This window comes from Vicugna pacos, chromosome 11 (genome assembly GCF_048564905.1).
Source record: "Vicugna pacos chromosome 11, VicPac4, whole genome shotgun sequence".
NCBI lineage: Eukaryota > Metazoa > Chordata > Mammalia > Artiodactyla > Camelidae > Vicugna > Vicugna pacos.
Genome location: NC_132997.1, coordinates 79,788,025 through 79,806,673, shown reverse-complemented (window position 1 = coordinate 79,806,673; position 18,649 = coordinate 79,788,025). Strand labels below are relative to the sequence as shown.

The 18,649-nt window shown below is 39.4% G+C and overlaps 1 protein-coding gene across 6 annotated transcripts in view; it reads right to left on the bottom strand.

The window, feature by feature from the left end:
• Nucleotides 1–18,649, bottom strand: part of CFAP58 (cilia and flagella associated protein 58) — a 214,565-nt gene that overhangs the window by 180,826 nt on the left and 15,090 nt on the right. For all 6 annotated transcript variants that reach the window (XR_012077570.1, XR_012077569.1, XR_012077568.1 and 3 more), the window contains exons 8-9: nucleotides 15,124–15,206; nucleotides 11,759–11,950 (exon numbers count right to left, since the gene is read on the bottom strand). Coding sequence is in view for 2 of the 6 variants with exons in the window: in XM_072971840.1 (XP_072827941.1) it covers nucleotides 11,759–11,950; nucleotides 15,124–15,206 (275 nt within the window). In the remaining 4 variants the exon portion in view is untranslated. The remainder of the gene's footprint in view (nucleotides 1–11,758; nucleotides 11,951–15,123; nucleotides 15,207–18,649) is intronic.

Genomic DNA, 18,649 nt, shown 5'->3' with positions numbered 1-18,649 from the left:
AGATATTCCATGCTCTTGGATTGGAAGAATCAATATTGTTAAAATGGTCACACTGCCCAAGGCAATCTACAGATTTAATGCAATCCCTATCCAATTACCCAGGACATATTTCACAGAACTAGAACAAATCATAATAAAATTTATATGGAACCATCAAAGACCTAGAATTGCTAAAGCATTACTGAAGAAAAAGAAAGAGGCTGGAGGAATAACTCTCCCAGACTTCAGACAGTGCTATAGAGCTACAGTCATCAAGACAGCACGGTATTGGTACCAAAACAGACATATAGACCAATGGAACAGAATAGAGAGCCCAGAAATGAACCCACAAACTTTTGGTCAACTCATCTTCGACAAAGGAGGCAAGAATATACAATGGAATAAAGACAGTCTCTTCAGCAAATGGTGTTGGGAAAACTGGACAGCAGCATGTAAAACAATGAAGCTAGAACACACCCTTACACCATATACAAAAATCAACTCAAAATGGATTAAAGACTTAAACATAAGACAAGATACAATAAACCTCCTAGAGGAAAACATAGGCAAAACATTATCTGACATACATTTCAAAAATTTTCTCCTAGAAGAAATAAAAGCAAGAATAAACAAATGGGACCTAATGAAACTTACAAGCTTCTGCAGAGCAAAGGAAACCAGAAGTAAAACAAGAAGAAAACCTACGGAATGGGAGAAAATTTTTGCAAGTGAAACCGACAAAGCCTTGATCTCCAAAATATATAAGTAGCTTATTCGACTCAATAAGAAAAAAATAAACAACCCAATCCAAAAATGGGCAGAAGACCTAAACAAGCAACTCTCCAAGGAAGACATACAAATGATCAAAAAGCACATGAAAAAATGTTCAATATCACTAATTATCAGAGAAATGCAAATCAAAACTACAATGAGGTATCACCTCACACCAGTCAGAATGGCCGTCATTCAAAAATCCAAAAATGACAAATGCTGGAGAGGCTGTGGAGAAAGGGGAACCCTCCTACACTGCTGGTGGGAATGCAGTTTGGTGCAGCCACTATGGAAAACAGTGTGGAGATTCCTCAAAAGACTAGGAATAGACTTACCATATGACCCAGGAATCCCACTCCTGGGCTTGTATCCAGAAGGAAATCTACTTCAGGATGACACCTGCACCCCAATGTTCATAGCAGCACTATTTACAATAGCCAACACATGGAAACAACCTAAATGTCCATCAACAGGTGACTAGATAAAGAAGATGTGATATATTTATACAATGGAATACTACTCAGCCATAAAAACTGACAACATAATGCCATTTGCAGCAACATGGATGATCCTAGAGAATGTCATTCTAAGTGAAGTAAGCCAGAAAGAGAAAGAAAAATACCATATGAGATCGCTCATATGTGGAATCTAAAAAACAAAAACAAACAAAAACAAAGCATAAATACAGGACAGAAATAGACTCATGGACAGAGAATACAGACTTGTGGTTACGGGAGGGGGTAGAGGGTGGGAAGGGATAGACTGGGATTTCAAAATTGTAGAATAGATAAACAAGATTACACTGTATAGCACAGGGAAATATACACAAAATGGTATGATAACTCACAGAGAAAAAAATGTGACAATGAGTGTGTATATGTCCATGAATGACTGAAAAATTGTGCTGAACACTGGAATTTGACACAACACTGTAAAATGATTATGAATCAATAAAAAATGTAAAAAAAAAGAGTAAAGATTAAAAAGGTAATGAAATAAAACAGATATAAAAAAATTAAAAAAAAAAAGATGTGTTCTCCTGGAGACTGTGCATTCTTAATGGTTTTATGGAGAAGTCTTTCTGTCTTCGCCCTGTTTCGTGAACTCAGCTTGCTCTTTCCAGAGGCCCTCCATGGCACCCTCAGCTATGCTGCTCCTGGTGCCTGTCCGCAAGAAGATTGCACCGCCTCCCAACACTGGGTCAGGTGCTGCTCTCCTTCGAGGTGGGCTGGTGGGTCATTCCCCCTCCAGATACAGCAGTCAGATGCTGCGCTCCACGGGAGGCAGGTGGGTGGATCGCATCCCCTACCAGCACCACAGTCAGGTGCTGCGTTCCTTCCAGGAAGGCAGGTGGCCGCCCGCCCTCTCCCAGCACTGGTCGCTTCGCTGCTCCGTGCAGCTGCCTGCTCCATCTGGGGTTGGCGCTCCATAGGTGGGCTTGGGGAAGACCACCACCCCATTCCACCCCTGCTCTGTTCCATAACTCAGCTCCTTGTTTGTCTTGGAGGCGCAAGTTCTCCAAGGTACCAGGGCAGAAAGATCCTATCTGCCTCAGGCTGTAAACAAATCTCAGTCCTGCCCAGGTGGTTGTGGTGTCACCAGGTGTGGATTCAGGTCTCAGCCCGGCCCCCGCCCGAGCACTGCACACACGAGGAGAAGGTGGCTCTGGCTGCGCCCCGCCTCTCTTCTTGCGAGTAGCACCAGTAATGGCACAGCAGGTCTGAGGAGACAAAGGTTATGGCGCCCCTCCCCTCAGGGCACACCAGCAGTGTTGCTTTGCTTTCTTTCCCCTGTAATTTGTGCGGGGGCCCAGGTTGTTCTGCTCTGTATCCCCTCCCAGCCACAATGCACAGCCCCCTGCAGTCCCCAGGGGCTGCCTCAGTGCAGCCGCCCCAGTCCTCCCCCTGGCTCTAGCGGCCTATCCCGACCCCCAGCTGCCGGCTCGCGTCTCAGGCTGGGTGTTGCAGGGACCCTTTGTGCCCGTTTAACTTGGTTCTGTTGGTCAAGGGGTGCTCCAGGCAGATCTGAGCCTTGGAGGCTCCCTCTCTGTCCCGCTGGCCTCTCCGTTGGAGGGGGGAAGACCCAGCAAATGAGTGCTAGTCCTCCTTTGCCGCTCCCTCCCCACGGGATCAGTCCCGCACTGTTTTACTTTTTCTTCTTTCTTTTTTCCCTTTCTCCTACCAGATTTTTGGCGTCTTTGTCTTTTGAAGAGGGCGATGTTCTGTCGGAGTTCAACAGGTGCTATGGTTGGCTGAGTGGATCTGCAGATGTGAGTTTTGGTCTATTTGTGGGAGAGGGTGAGCTGAGAGCATCCTTCTACTCCACCTTCTAGATTCTCTTCCTTTATATCTTTAAACAAATACCTTTCAAAGATTTCTTTGACATATTTCAGGAGGGATGGATTAAATTTGAGTAAATGCTTTTTCGCATGTATTATTTTGCACTATATTATTGGGCCTATTGATTTGATATACTTAGTAATAAATGTTTCCTTTCACGGGTACTTTCATTTTATTCCTTTATATATAGTTCCATGTGTCATAATTTTAAATAAATGCATAATATACATTTATTTATTTTCTTTTCCTTATTTACTTGGACCTTCCTTCTCCCTTCAACCTATATCAGGCCCTCATTGACACATAAAGTAACCAAGTTAACAATCTAGATGTATTCGTCCGTATTTTTCTTTGAATTCTGCATATTCTACTTAGGTCTACTAATATCATCATCATCGTAATAGCTAATATTTCTTAAGTATTTTCTGTTTACCAGGCATTTTATATGCATTAACTCATTTAATCTTCACAAAAATCCTATGAGATGTGCATTATTATCACCCCAATTTTACAAAGAAGGAAACCGAAGTCAAAAGAAGTAATATCGTTCACAGCTATTCAACTAGTCAATATACAGATACAGGGATTTGTTTGTCTCCCTTCGTTTTGCCTTTGGGGTGTGGTTTTTATTTTTTAGCAAAATGGGATCTGCTTATACACTTTCACGCAACTTGCTTTTTATCACTCAATAATACTTGGTGGAAATCAGGTACAGTATCTCTAATTCATTGTCTTTAAAGGGGGGATAACACCCTAAAGTGTGGGTGAACCATCATACACTCAGCTGTTCTCCTCTGATGGGCATTCACTTGGATTCCACTTTTTTGCCACTCTGGACTATCCTGTAATAAACATTTTTATACATATGTCCTTATGCACTTGTTCTTTCACTTCTGTTGGGATGGATTCCCACGAGTGGTTATCTGACTCAAAAGACATATATATTTTTAACTTTAATAGGTATTGCTAGATTGCTTTCCAAAATGGTTGTAACTCTTTGCATTTCCATACTGCCAGCAATAGTTTCCTTAATAGACATCTATCCTTGAGGTTTCAGGATAAACTCTCTTTGGTCATACTGGATGATTCTCTTATAATGTACTGAATTTCATTTAGGATGCTGCATAATAAATGACATAAGTCTAGAGTTTTCTTTTTGGTTCTATTTTAATATCATGATTTCTGCTCATTTCATAAAGTGAGCGCAATATCCTCCTGTTCACTCATTCATCTACTCACCCACTTATTCATTCATTCAATGAACAGACATTGATGGCCCATCTGTGGTGGACACTGTAAAAGTACTAGTGATGTAAAGAAGACTCAATCCCTATAATCAAGTTCACCTCTAGTGAGATGACTTCACCATGAAATGGATAATCAAGGAATGAATGCAACCAATAACCTGAGATCTGCACAGGGTGTTATGAGAGAATTAAACACTGAGAGGTTAATGGACAGTTTCTGAAGATGATCTGACACACCTTATCCAAGAAATTAATATTTGGGATTTACATAATTTGTGAGAACTACCTGTTCCTTCTTGTTCCTCAATCAACCCAACCAAGGACTCCCCTTGGACCCCAAGCTCTCTCCTCGGCCTGGAATCTTTATTCATCATCACAGCAAAAGGCATGGGTTATGCCCATACAGCAATGCCCACCAGTATTACCCCCAAAGAATACATGGCATATGAGGAACACTTTTTCTAAATTCACACACAAAAAATTTATATAGCCTGAGAATTATCTGATTCTTACAACTTTGAAGGAACTCAATTCTAAAATCATTAGGCCGCCAGTGACAGTGCTGGAGCTAATTCTCTCTCAGCTTTTTTGGTGGCTTCCCTAATTACTGATCTTTCTATGTTTTCTGTTTCTCCTTGAGTTGAGCCTTTATGTGTGCTTGATGTGATTTTTGAGAAAATTATCTTTCAACTAACTTTTTAAATTCATGCAACCAGAATTGTACAAAGAATTTTCATATGCTTTTACTGTTTTATTATTACTAATTGCTATTGTCCACTTCATGTGGAAAGAAAATGGCCCGAGATAAGACTATAAGCAGACCCAGCGATGAATGGCTTGCATCATTGGTTGGGAGCCTGCAAGGAACAAAATTAGGAAATCTGGGACAAGCAGGTCTGGAGAAGAGGCATGTGGATAGATATGAAATGCAAAGAAATCTCATTCCTTTTTCTATCATTTCTTTGATCTACATCTTTAGAATTATTAAAAAATGAGTAGCAGGTGGCCTTTTAAGGTAACATCGCCAGTAACTAAAATGTATAAATTAGGAATAAATATGAAATCTAAAAAAGATATTACTAGATTTATTACTTGTTGGATTTTTTTTAAAAGAAAGGCATCATTTTAGCATAATAATAATAAAGAGGGGACATGATCACCCTCTTTGGGGTCAGTGAAATGAATAGACTGAAAACACTTTAAACACCATCATCAGCATTCAAACATCAAAAAGCACATCAGAGAATAGAAAAAAAAATTGGTTGTTCAATCACTTTGAGATATAATGTAACAAGAATAATCCTTTGCACAGACAGAATAATGCTCCAGAGAAAGGATACAGCCAAGGGCATTTCTTTTTGGGGAACCCAGCTAGCAGGGTCCATCTTTCTGCAAACAACAGTGCACAAAATCAAACTTGCTTCTGGATTCTTGAGGTTGGGAGTAATAGGAACCCATCATGATCCCAAAAAGGTCAAGGGTATTTCATTTAAATGACAATGAAAATTTTTTAACGTATTGAAATGAAAGGAAAAGACAATTCACAAAGCAATTTAGCTCTAAGTATTGGGACTCAAATTGTTTTGAGGGAAATCATTCAAGCCAAGGTCACATAGAGATTCAAATCCTGAAAATTCATAAAGTGTGTGGAGTGTTAAGTAGGAGCAAAACTCTTTGCCAGCAAAATGTCCCCAGTTTAAAAGGATATGTCAGAGAATGTGGAATGCCAGCTATGGGGCTGGAGCTTAATTAATTGATTACACTTTAGATACCTCAAACCAACTCATGAGATAAATCACATCCAAATATAGTAAGTTTTGTTACAGCCAGAGAGTTGGAGATCCTAGCATATGGAGGCCTACTTCAGAGGAGCCCATAAAATGCTTACCATGCACTAGGAGGGTACAGACTCAGTTTATAACCTACTACCTTTTCTTTTTCTGTTAACATAACCTGCCAATAGAAATAAGACTGAGATAAAAATCAATAACGCATGCTAGAAATTTGCAGCCATAGTCAAAACATCATATAGACTAAGGCAGGCTGAGAAAGTAGGTCATTGACTTTAGAATCATTTAACGTGCATTTGATGAAATATCAGTACAATAAACTTTTCAAATAAGTTTTTCTGACTTGATGGCAATGATCTGGATGCTGACAATGCCTTTATCTCCATAATGAAACTAGACAACTCACTCTCTGGGAAAAAAAACACCTAGGTGCCTGGACATGTGGAACTTTAAGTCATCTCTATTTTTCTTACTTTCTTATTTTATCCTCTAGCTAAAATCTAGAGGCATGTCTGTTTCCCTATCTGTTTTTAATAACATATTATAGTATAAAATGGGGGATATATTATCTGCCTCAGAGGGCTATTACCAAGATATAAGTGAGAAAATATATATTTGTGGCATCATATAAGTACCTAGCATATCATAATTTAATCATTTAATAAATATTAATAGACTATCATGATAGGTTAATATTATGTCATAATGGATTCTATGCATCAAACTATGTTCTGTAGGAAAACAGTGATCCATAATACATTTTCTTATTATAACACAAAAAGTTTATAATTTGTATATGTCCCCTTGAGGGACCTCTCCAGGATTCTACCCAATAAAGACACTCGGCATAAGATTTCATATTAATACTGAAGAAACAGGAGCTTCTTTTTATCACGAAGTACCTATTCAGTGAACAATACTTCTTTGATCAACTTTTCCTAACTTCACTTTCTTCTAAGCCCTTGAAAGCACATTATTATTCATTTCTTGGAACCTCTGTCTAGAAGAGCTTTGCTTGACACTGTTATAGGCAAATAAGCAGAGAGCTAAGAAATTGTAGGTAGGGAATCATTATAAAAAATGCACTTGGGCATATAAGATGTCTGGGAGGCGATGACCAGAAGTGGCTTTTTTTTTTTTTTTTAGATTCCACATATGAGTAATATCATATGGGTATTTTCCTTTCTCTTTCTGGCTTGCTTCACTTAGAATGACAATCTCCAGGTCCATCCATGTTGCTTCACATCAGTTCTGTTCCTTACTAACTTCATTGTACATTTTAAATCTGTCATTGTTTGCTTTGGTCTGGTTTGGGTTTTTGTGTGTTTTAGTCTCTCCTCAATTGTTCCTTATTTTATCTATCACTTTCTTTTCATTCCATCTTTGCTTTATCTTAGAAGTAATGTCATCTTGGACTTAAACCCAGATGACAATCCTGTGCCCTACTGGGGTCACCCTGTTCTTAACCACACAACAGAAAGTCCAGAATCTCCATTCTCTGTGCTAGGAAATCTAGCATCCCACCTAACTCCAAGAATTCTTAAAGTGGCTGTATTTCTCCTATTTACTGTGATTTCAAGTTCCTGTTTCTCATTTGGCACTTCTCTCTTGCACGTTCTATCCCTTTTCTAGGATGTGGTACCTTACATCCCTCACCATCCCATTCCTGTCCCCACAAACTGCAATCCGGTCACAGGGTTGATGTAGCAGATTGTCACTGGAGGTTGCAGGTACAGAGCACAGTAAAGAACTTAAAATCAGCTATTGCACATCCCTGCTCTTAGCAATTCCTCGGTCATTCCTGCCCTGGGAACTGGTCATGTCTTCCAGAAGAGCCCAGCCTACTGCCTGGGTGCCGGTGTTGTTTGCGTTACTTTCTCATCCTATCGTCTCTCCCCCCATTTCCTGCTCACCACCCAACTCCCCTTCCCAATCACTGTTACTTTTCTTACCTTACTTTGCTCCCTCTCTGGTTCATTGGACCTCATCTTTCAAACAAACACAAATATCGAGAGATTTTGCTAAACAGAAACTGTTCTTTCCATTAGAGGAAACCTGGCACTGATTTTTGTATATTTATATTCTTTGAAGGAAGCTGAATCTTTTCTCTGCATTTTCTTCTATTAGGCTGAACCTTAGGCAATCACTGAGAGTCAACTGTTCTCTACTTCCAAAAGTGTTTGTTTCAAAGGCTTCAACATAAATACCTGGTCATGGAGGACCTTTCAGAGGCGGGCTGTTACCCTGGGGCTTTCAGAGACCATTCTCTTTCTCTGGTTCCAAGATTATTTTTTTTCATAGGCCTCATGAAGCTGGTGTTTTCACCTTATTCATCCCTGAGCAACGCAGGATTTACAGCAACCTAGGAATGACACTATTAAGGTAGGTCCAACTCTTAGTACCTCAGGATGGTGGTAGAATCCACTTTCACATCTACAGCTGAAAACACAGTGATGTGCACAGCTCCGTCCACCTCCCAATCTCCAGTATTCTTTCATTTAGGGATATGGCTGGAGCCCCGGGTCCAATTGCTTATTACCTGTCACTCTGAGCTGATGCAGCCTATGGAAAACTGTAATTCCTAGTTTGCTCCACTCCCAGGGGTGATTCTCTCTGCCCTGTCACACTCCTAAGCCACCATCCCCAGAATGCACTGGGCCCCGACCAGTTCCCCCACAGCCTGCCCACTTGTTCACTGGGTTTGCTGTATTTGCCCAACCAGCTGGGAAGAACAGGTAGGAGGGTGGAGTGACACCTGGTCAGTTCTTGGATAGTGCAGATCTGGAGTCAGGGAAGAGAGTCCAGATGGGAGATGCATCTTTCTAGCTGTCCTTGGGTCATCTCTTTGGGTTTTTGTATGTTTGGGTGTTTCTTTTTTTTCAGTAGGGGGGTAGGATTGGGTTTATTTATTTATTTTAGAAATGGAGGTCTGGGGATTGAACCCAGGACCTCATGCATGCTAAGCACACACTCTACCACTGAGCCATATCTACCTATCCCTCAGGTCCTCTTTATGATGAAGCAAATTCTGGGATCATGAGGTTAAGGTCCAGGAAGATTTTCTCAGTTTCCCTCTGTTGGCTTTAAAATTTTCATCCATTCTCTCTTCTTCTATTTTAGCATCAGGCTTTATGTCAGTCTTAGTGTTTGATCCTGTTAAAAACTTTCATCTATGTCTGCACCTTACTGACACTTAACAAAAGAGTTGAGAATAACTGCATTCAAATGCCACTTGGAAGAAAATTCTGGACTATTTATGACAAATGCATTTACTTATCTATTTGCTTATTTATTTATTATTTGCTTACTTATGAGACATTTACATAGCACTTACTATGCACCAAAGATTGTTCTAAATACTTTACAGATATTTCCTCATTTAAGATTCCCAACCATCCCATGCTGCATGCTTCCAATCCTTTTCCTCTGCACACAGAAAAATCTGGGGTCAAACCAAATAAATAATTTTGCATTTTGTTTTTATCAGATTCATATTGTGACCATGTTCCCCATTTAAAAAAATATTTTTCAAACATGATTTTACTGGTACCCATCAAATTTGCACAATTTATTTTGAAGAATATTCTTCTCTGAAAATCTCTGCATTCTTATTTTTTCATAGATTCAGTGTTTACAAAAGAAATTGCTGGGTCAAATGGATAAACTTGGGACATCTCTCTTTAGAAGTTGATGAAAATATCAGTTTCATGACACTTTCCCCAGCCCTCAACTTATTAATAGAATGCAGGAAAGGGAACTTCCTGCTTGTGGGAATGAGGGGTGTGTGTGTGTGTGTGTGTGTGTGTGTGTGTGTATGTGTGTGTGTGTAAAGAAAGAAATATAGGGAGGTATCAAAAGGACATATATGTTTTTAATAAGAAGTCCAGAGATGACACAGGTTGCTATAGCAACTGATATACGCTGTCAGGGGTTAAGTAAGAGATAGAAAAATTGTAGTTGATAAATAATATTTTAAGAACTTGTGCAGTTAAACATCAGAAATTGTGAAAAACAGTTACCAGCAAAACTTGGTACCAGTATCTCTTTTACACAAGGAAACAGAGAAATATACAACCCTATATTAAAATCAGTGGCGGGATTCTTTCCATTACTCATTCTCTCTCCATTTGTTCAACAAATACTTTCTGGTGCCTGCTATTTACTAGAATGATGAAAATGAAGAAAAGAACGAGATAAAGTCCTTGAGCTCAACAGAAAGTAGGGAATACGAAGGTACAAATAAATAATTACACAAGAAGATAAGTGCCATTCCAGAGGGATCCACAGACCCATAAAGTAGGACATGACTAGCTCTGCCTAGGGAGTCACAGCAGGCTTGACCCCAGAGATAAGCATTAGAGCTGAGTACTGAAGCATGAATAGGAGTTTTCCACGCAGAGAAGGGAAGGAAGGACTTTCCAGGGAGAACAAAGAGCTTGGACATTGTCCCGTAAATTAGAGAACACCAATTTCTGTGTCTTGCATGGGTTACAGGGGTTGCAGGAATCTACCAAAATACCAATTTACTCTACCCACAGGGTGGCCAGGTAATACCTGGGCAGCTGGCAGCCCTGGTTAGTTCCCTCCAGCCTTGCTCAGTCTCATCCCCCTTATTCCCACATGCTATAGACATGGAATTTTCTTTGTGTGCTGTGATGCAAAAAAAATTAGGAAGCACTGCCTCAGGTTGCTGAGATACGGCAGAGGTTTGTAAGGCAGGGAGTAATAACGAGATCACACTGGAATTTTTAACAGCCCTGATAGTGTGAGGGCAGCCAGAGTGGAGAGAGACTGACTGTCAGGAAGGAGAAGTAGGAGGCTGCACAGATTATACATCAGATACATTCGTATCTCACCAGGCAGGGCCCCTCCCCTAGTAGTATCATACCCCTGCCCAGGGATGTAAGCCTTGGTCATGTGACTTCCTTTGGCCAATGGGATTTGAGTGGACAGGCCCTGTGCCCCTCCCTTGCCAGCGGGAGCTCTGAGCACATCAAAGGTTCACTACTACACTTTCTCCTCTGTGAGAGGCCAGCACATCCCAATGGAGCCAGTCTGGAGTGAAGAGGATGTGAGCAGGGCTGTGGTTGACACTCAAAGGCCACTTAGATGAGTAAAAAATAGATGTGTTGCTATAAACCACTGAGATTTGAGAGTTATTTGTTACAACTCATTCTGACTGATACAAAGGCTAACAGGCCAGCTGAGCTAGAGAACATGAGTGTCTGAACCTACAACGAGTCCTCTCAGAGTCAGTAAATCAATCAGTAGGGCTTCTTAAATGAGTAAGTCACAAGAGAAATATGCTGTATTCCAAAGGCTCCCAACCAGGGGTATGAGGATCTCTAGGGGTCTTTCCAAGGAAGACATGTCCGGCCAGAGCTAGACGGAGCAGATGCATAGATGCTCCTCCAAACCTCTATTCTGCAAATATCTGCTCCACATTTATTTAGTCTAAACAGGAAGAAGCTGATTTCCTAGAAAAGCTTGTTTCCCATTATCTTAAATCAGCACATGAACCACAAGCTGAAATCTGAGTAATTCGTCTTTGCAACAGTGTGAGGCAATCAGAAGTGTGACAATCAGAAAGGATGTGCTGGTGCTCGACCCCCACCCTCAAAGGGTGGCTTACCTTTTGGGTAAGGTCACTGGCTTCATTGATGTACCGGTCTCGCTCCTTTTCCAGTTGAAAGATGATCTTTCTCTGCTTCTGTGCTTCGTCTTTGTAGTTCTGGATTTCTTCCTCCAGGTTCCTCTTGGCTTGTTCATGGAGCTTTACCAGGTCTATCTGTTTCTGGGTATTACTGACTGCCTTAAGCATATTCTAAAAAACAGGACAATAGAGCAGCCCCATTACTCAAAACATTTGGGGTTTTGCATTTAAATTTACTCCCTGCCTTAATCCTAAAACAATTAGATGCATTATTTGGTGGGGGTGAATAAAAATAATCACATTTCTACAGCTTATTAAGAGCTCGTTATGTTAATTTTGCACAGGGCGCTATAAACACACATATAAATGCACAAAGAGACAACATCATAGGAAGTGGGCACTGTATTGCTCCCATATTAGGGGTAGGAAACTGAGAATGAGAAATTAAGCTACTTGCCTACAAGTTCATACAAGAGCAGAATGACAGAACTAAGATTTGAATCCAGGGCTAACTGACCCTGAAGTCAACCTCCAAATCAGCTCTAGCCACTTTCCTATGACGTTAGAACAAATAAACCCCATTGTGAAACAGTCTTTGACTACAAAGTAAAATAAACCCAGCTAATTAAAAATACAGATACCTATAATGTACCTATGATCCAACAATATCACTCCTGGGTGTCTACTCAGAAGAACTGAAAGCAGGTGTTCAAACAAAAACTTGTGCATGAATGTTCAGAGTAGCACTATTCACAAAAGGTGAAAATAGCCCAAATGTTCATCAACTGATGAATAAATAAACGAAATGTGCTAAAGCCATACAGTGGAATATTATTCAGCCATAAAAATGAATGAAGTACTGATACATGGTACAACATGATTAAAGCTTCAGAACATTATCTGAGTGAAAGATGCCAGATATAAAGTCATATAGTGTATGATTTCAATTATATAAACATCCAGAATGGTCAGATCCACAGAAACAGAAAGCAGATTAGTAGTGGTCAAGGGTGGGAGGAGGAGGCAGTGGGAAGTGACTGCCTGATGAATACAAGGTTTCCTTTTGAGGTGATGAAAATGTTCTGGAACTAGATAATCGTGATGTTTGCACAACACTGACCATACTAAATGTCACTAATGTTAAACTGTTTTATGTGTATTTTACCACTTTAGAAAAAGAATTAACCCAGTTTTTTTAAAAAACACAGATGCTCATGTCCCAACTCCAGAGATTTCTGATTCAGTGGATCTGGGATGGAACCCAGGCACATAGGTTTTTTTTTAAAAAGCTGCACTGATGATTTCTGATACTGAAATGGAAATGCCTTGGGTTGGCTGCCCAAGAAGCCAGGTTGTTCCCCTGAAACACAGAATTAATAGGGTGCAGTTCTGGCAGCCGTGCTCATGCTACAGGGTCTGCTTCTCCAGCCACAGCTGAATGGAGCCAGTGGCTTTAGAAATAGGGCCTCTGGATTTTTTTTACTTGGTAGAAGATGTAAAGTTGGGAGCTGTTGGTGACAGCTTTTTTCTGCCATATGGACTGGGAAACCGAGTGAGACAATCTTCACTGCAAGGAAGAAATGAGGCAACAACTCAGCTGGAAGTCTAGTGGTGGAGAGAGAGGGCTTTCTGTGCATCCCAAGAATGTGAGGTCAGGTTCCTATCCATTCCTGAGGCCCGGCTGTATCCTTGGGCTGGTTCCATGAGGCACCTCATAATCCCTTCCCAAATCTCTCACCAATCAGACCTGCAGCCAGGTCTGAAAACCAGTGGAATATAAACAGGTTAAAAAAAATGGACATTAAACTTGGTTGGGTAACGATGTAGAAAATGGAAAAGGTCAAGTTTACTTTCAAGTATTGAATTAAACATTTGCTCTGTGAAAGATAAAGCCATTTCAACATGACACTAAAAGAACCAAAATATATTAACATTGCTTCCTGCAAAACTATGTCACTCATTCGTACAATGAAGGTGGCCTTTCAAGTCAGTGGGGAAAGAATGTACTATCAACAAAGACTGGTTGCACACCTGCAGAGGGGTGGGGGCTGTGCTAGCCCCTAAGGATGCAATGGCCAGGAAAGAAAAAATAAAAGTATATCCTGCCCTAAAAGAAGGTGTTGATGTAGTCAAATGAAACAAATAAATATAATTAATGTGCTAGGTGTCCTATTATGGCACAAAACCTACTGGTTATTTACCAGGATATATAAAATATAAATGGGTGAAATGTTGTATGTGTTAAAAATAAATTTAAAGATCTAAATCCAACAATATTATGTACATGTACAAATTTATAAAATAAAGGAAGAGTTTCCAGGATTACACAAAAAAAAAAAAAAAGAAAGAAAAATCAATGACTTTCTTAAGGAGTGCTCAGCATGTAAAGATAGCTCATCTTCTATTTCCTGAGAGTCCCTAAATAGTCTACTTTAAACTACAGGGTAATCTACTTTGTTAATATTTGTTCAATTCTGGGAAACCTAAAGACATAATAAAAATTTGCAATGAACAAATTTGGGCCGCCTCCACTTTGACGAGATGAAGCTGTCTTGGCAGAAAGCCATCAGGCTGTCTGTGATGGAAGCAGCCTCCCTGTTCAACACCCGGCCCATCGCTTTTTCCTCCCTGGAGGAAATCCTTGAGTGGGAATGTTCACCCTAAATCCCTGAAGGTAGCATTGTCTCCCAAGAGTGACTGTCCATGGAAAGAATCCTCTGAAAAGAGCAAGGAGAGGAAAGGGGCGGGGGTGGGGTGGGGGTCCTGTCTTGAATGGAAGATCTCCAGGCCTCAAGCTCCCCTAACCCCTCCCTCAGCTTTGGACCACGTTGAGCTCAAAGGCTAGGAGGAATAAGGTCTGAAAACAGAAACCTACAACACTCCTGAAAAGAGGGAGGGAAGCTTAGAGACTCTTTACATCGCCCAGCAGCCATTCTTTTAACACCTCAAAGTTAAAATGGTATTAGCACTCACTTGTATTGTCTGGATTAGCAAAGGCTGCAGATAATAGATACTAAAATCGGAGATTCTGATCAACTGCTTAGGATGCCAAATAACACGCCAGCAATAAACACAGAAACCGCAAGACACTCTGAAATCCCCCGCGAGGTTGTAGGGTAATTCTCCCAAGTCCCTTTGTGCTCACAGGTGATAATGTGGTTTCAATTCCCAGCCAGTGAACGGTAAAATGTAGACAGCTGCTTAGAGGAAAATTGAGCACTATTATTAATTCTAATCTACTTTTGCTTGCCTCAGAGTCTTCTTTCCCCTGCAACCGGTTATAGGTAGATATTATAGCACTAAAGAAAGACATTTATTTACCAGTGCTACTGTAACAAACTCACCTTATTCAATATGTCCCTTTCTCTCAGAAGCTCATCCATTGCCTTCTTATCAAGTTCTACTTGTTTCTTTGAAGCCTCCACCTCTAAATCACCAGGGAGAAAAACAATAGTAAATAAAGAGAAAAACCTAGGAAAGAATCTGCCAAAGCCAAAGTGCCATAAAAACTGCTTTATATATTTATTTGCAGCTATAAAGCTACTTTTCGTTGAGTGCTACGTGATCTTCATTATAACTCGGTAAGGTACATCTTCCTGCCCCACAGAGCGGATGGAAACGGAGGCTTAGAGAGCCACATGTCAAGGGTCCGCAGCCAAGAGGTGACGGAGCTGAGGCTGGGAGCTTCGTTGCTCTGACTCAAAAAGTCCTTGCTCTTTTAAAATCTTTTTTATTATACAAATCATTAGAAATACAGGAAGAAATGGGAAACAAAAATAAACAAGGGGGAAAAATTTTAAATCAACCAGAACCTACTAGGATTTTGATGTGTCTCTTTCCTTTTCCTATGCAAAAATGTATGTGTATATAAATATGAATATTTATACACCACATACACCCAGAGGGACTCATACTACACATTACTGCTTTGTAGCTTACTTTTATAATTAACAAACATAAAATAAATACCTGCCTATATTGTAAATGTACATCTGCATCAGAATTTTTAATGACTTCACATCTCACTGTATAAAAATGTGTAACTTATTTAGCCAATTCTTGTCTTAACATTTAAGTTGCTTCCTTTTACGTTTTTTGTTTTTGTTTTTGTTTTTGTTTTTTGCAATTATAAGCAATAATCCTGTGAAAGTTTCTGTTCATTTGTTTCTCTAGGAGAGGAAGCCCTGGATCAAAGGTGATTTTCTTTTCAAAGGCATCTCTCTCCTACCACCAAATTTCTTTCCAAAAATTAACAGCAGTTTAAATCCACACCCAAACCACCACTGGTATTATCATTCTCTTTGATCTTTGACAATTTGATAGATTTTTTTTAAACCAGTATGCCTGTATTTAATTTACATTTCTTTAATTAGTAGTGAAGTTGACTACCTTTTCATGTTTAATGATCATTTATTTGTATTTCTGTTTTTCAAATTGCCCACATTGGCCCTTTGCCCATTTTTCTCATGAACTGATTATACTTTTTGTGCATTTATAACAGCACCTTATATATAATAAGAATACTAACTCTTTGGCACTATTTTAGTCAATTTGCCTTCATATGTAGAGTCTTTTGCTGCTTAAAAAAAAAACTTGGTTTAAATTTCATTAAATCTCTCAATCTTCACTTTATTGTTCTACATTTGGTCTTAAATCTTTTTTCCCCCAAAAGTAGCTCATTGTCATGCTACCATTTTCTTAATAATTCAACCTGCATATTGGTAAGAAACAACACCTTTATGGTCATCTTGGGTATTTTTGTGGTCTTTCCAATTTTTTCCCATTGATCTGTTTATTCAGGCATTTTCACTAAAATATTTGATTACTGAAACTTTATAATACACTTAAACAGATGGTAAGCCAAAGGCTCCCTTTCCACTTTTCTTTTCCAGAATTTTATGGCTATTGTCACGTGTTTATTTTTCTGGAGGAACTCTAGAATCAGTTTTCAAGTCTCAAACAATATAACTCACTGAAATTTTTATTGGAAATTTAAATGCATAGATTAATTTGGACAGATTTATATCTTTATCATATTGAGGTTTCTCATCCAGGAACTTGGCGTCTCTCTCCATTTGTCAAGTCTTCCTTTATGCCCCTCAATAGAATTCTGTAGTGTTTTATATATATAGGTCCTACCGATATCTTGGTAACTTTATTCATAAATATTTTATTACCTTAGTTGCTATTGTAAAGGGGGTTTTTCCATCATATATTGTAACTGACTCTTTGTGCAAAAGAAAGCTATTGATATCTATATATTTATTTTATAACCTGCCACTCTGTTGAACTCTTGTTAGTTCTGGCAGTTTCTCACTTCCTTTCTCGGATTTTGTGGTAGGAAATCATAACAAACGGGAGACTCCTGTTCCTGACCATGATGTCCAGTGCCACACTTTGATAGGGCACATCCAAAGGAAATGCTCCCTAAGAAGAAATAATGATGTTAACGATATCTATAAAATAGCCAGATGAGAAAGCACAATGACTTCTGTAAACATGATTTAAGGATGAAGAATTGGGTTCAACACTGAATGGATAATTTTTTTAAAAAGCTTAGAACTATTGCAAGTAAAAATACAGAAATTTTAATATGGGAGTGTTTTTGAAATTCACTAAGCCAGTTACAAAACATGCCCTACTAGTTCTTTTTTTTTTTCATATCTGTCATTGAAGACATTAAATTGTAAACTCATACTAGGCTGTAAGCATCCTGAGGGCAGAAACCTCCATGCACCCAATGCCTAGCATAATGCCTGCACATAGTATGTAATCAAATTATTGAATGAATAAATAAATGGAGAAATTGCCAAGATCAACTGCAACTGTACCTCAGTAAAAGATGATTTCCTGACATCTTAGGATGAAAAATCTCTGCACTTCTCAAAGACTTACAAATATTTCTACTTATCTTATCTAGAGATTAAGTTTTACCTAACTTTCAGGGAGGCAATGTGCATTTGTATTCTTTTATGTATGCTATCTCATCCAGTGATTTACAGCTGGGTTGGTGAGGTGTTCCTGCCGTAGATTTTCTGGTGTAGTCAGAATTCAAATCCTGATCCTCTGTCTCCAAGTCCAGAGCTGTTTCTACCACACCATATTTAACTAGTATACCCTATTTTTAATCATATCCTTTTTCAGAATGAGATAGTATTCTATCTTATCACTTTTATAAATAGTAATGTAACTGGATAATAATAGGTGACATGTAGTAAACACTTACTATGTGCTAGGCACTGTCCCAAGAGCTTTCTGTGTATTAGGTCTTTTTGTCCCCCAAGAACTAAGTGTGATGGAGGTGGGGTATGAACCCAGGCAGATCTGACCCCAGAGTGTGTATCCTTAATGATTTTTCTGTACTATATAGCCTTCTGCAGCACTTAACTTTTCCCTTCACAGGTCAATGTGATAGCTGGGTAAAACAAGAGTTTGCCATATGTAAAGTACTAGCAGAGGAAAGAAGTTAGAAGCCATTTATTTCTGTCTCACTGATTCTGGGCGCACTACTGTCTCAAAGACTGCTGATGGGGAACATTCATGTTAATTTGTCCCGTATCGTCTATGAAAAAAGAACACTGAAGAAAAAGTCATGCAGAACCCAGATCTAGAAGCATGGATGTTAGATCCTCCACTGACAAATACTGAGCAATACTCACTAGAACCTCTTGGAGAGTTTTTTAAGGAAAGAAAGTTTAAGATTTTGAAAATGATGTCCCCTCCATATTATCTGCTTACTAGTTTGAATGTAGTTCTCTTGAATTCATTTGGCATGGTTTGCATTTGTATGCACGGAGCCCTGGGTTGCCAAATGACATCAGTCACCAATGAGGTGTTTAAAAACTAATAAAGCAAAGCACAAAATGACCC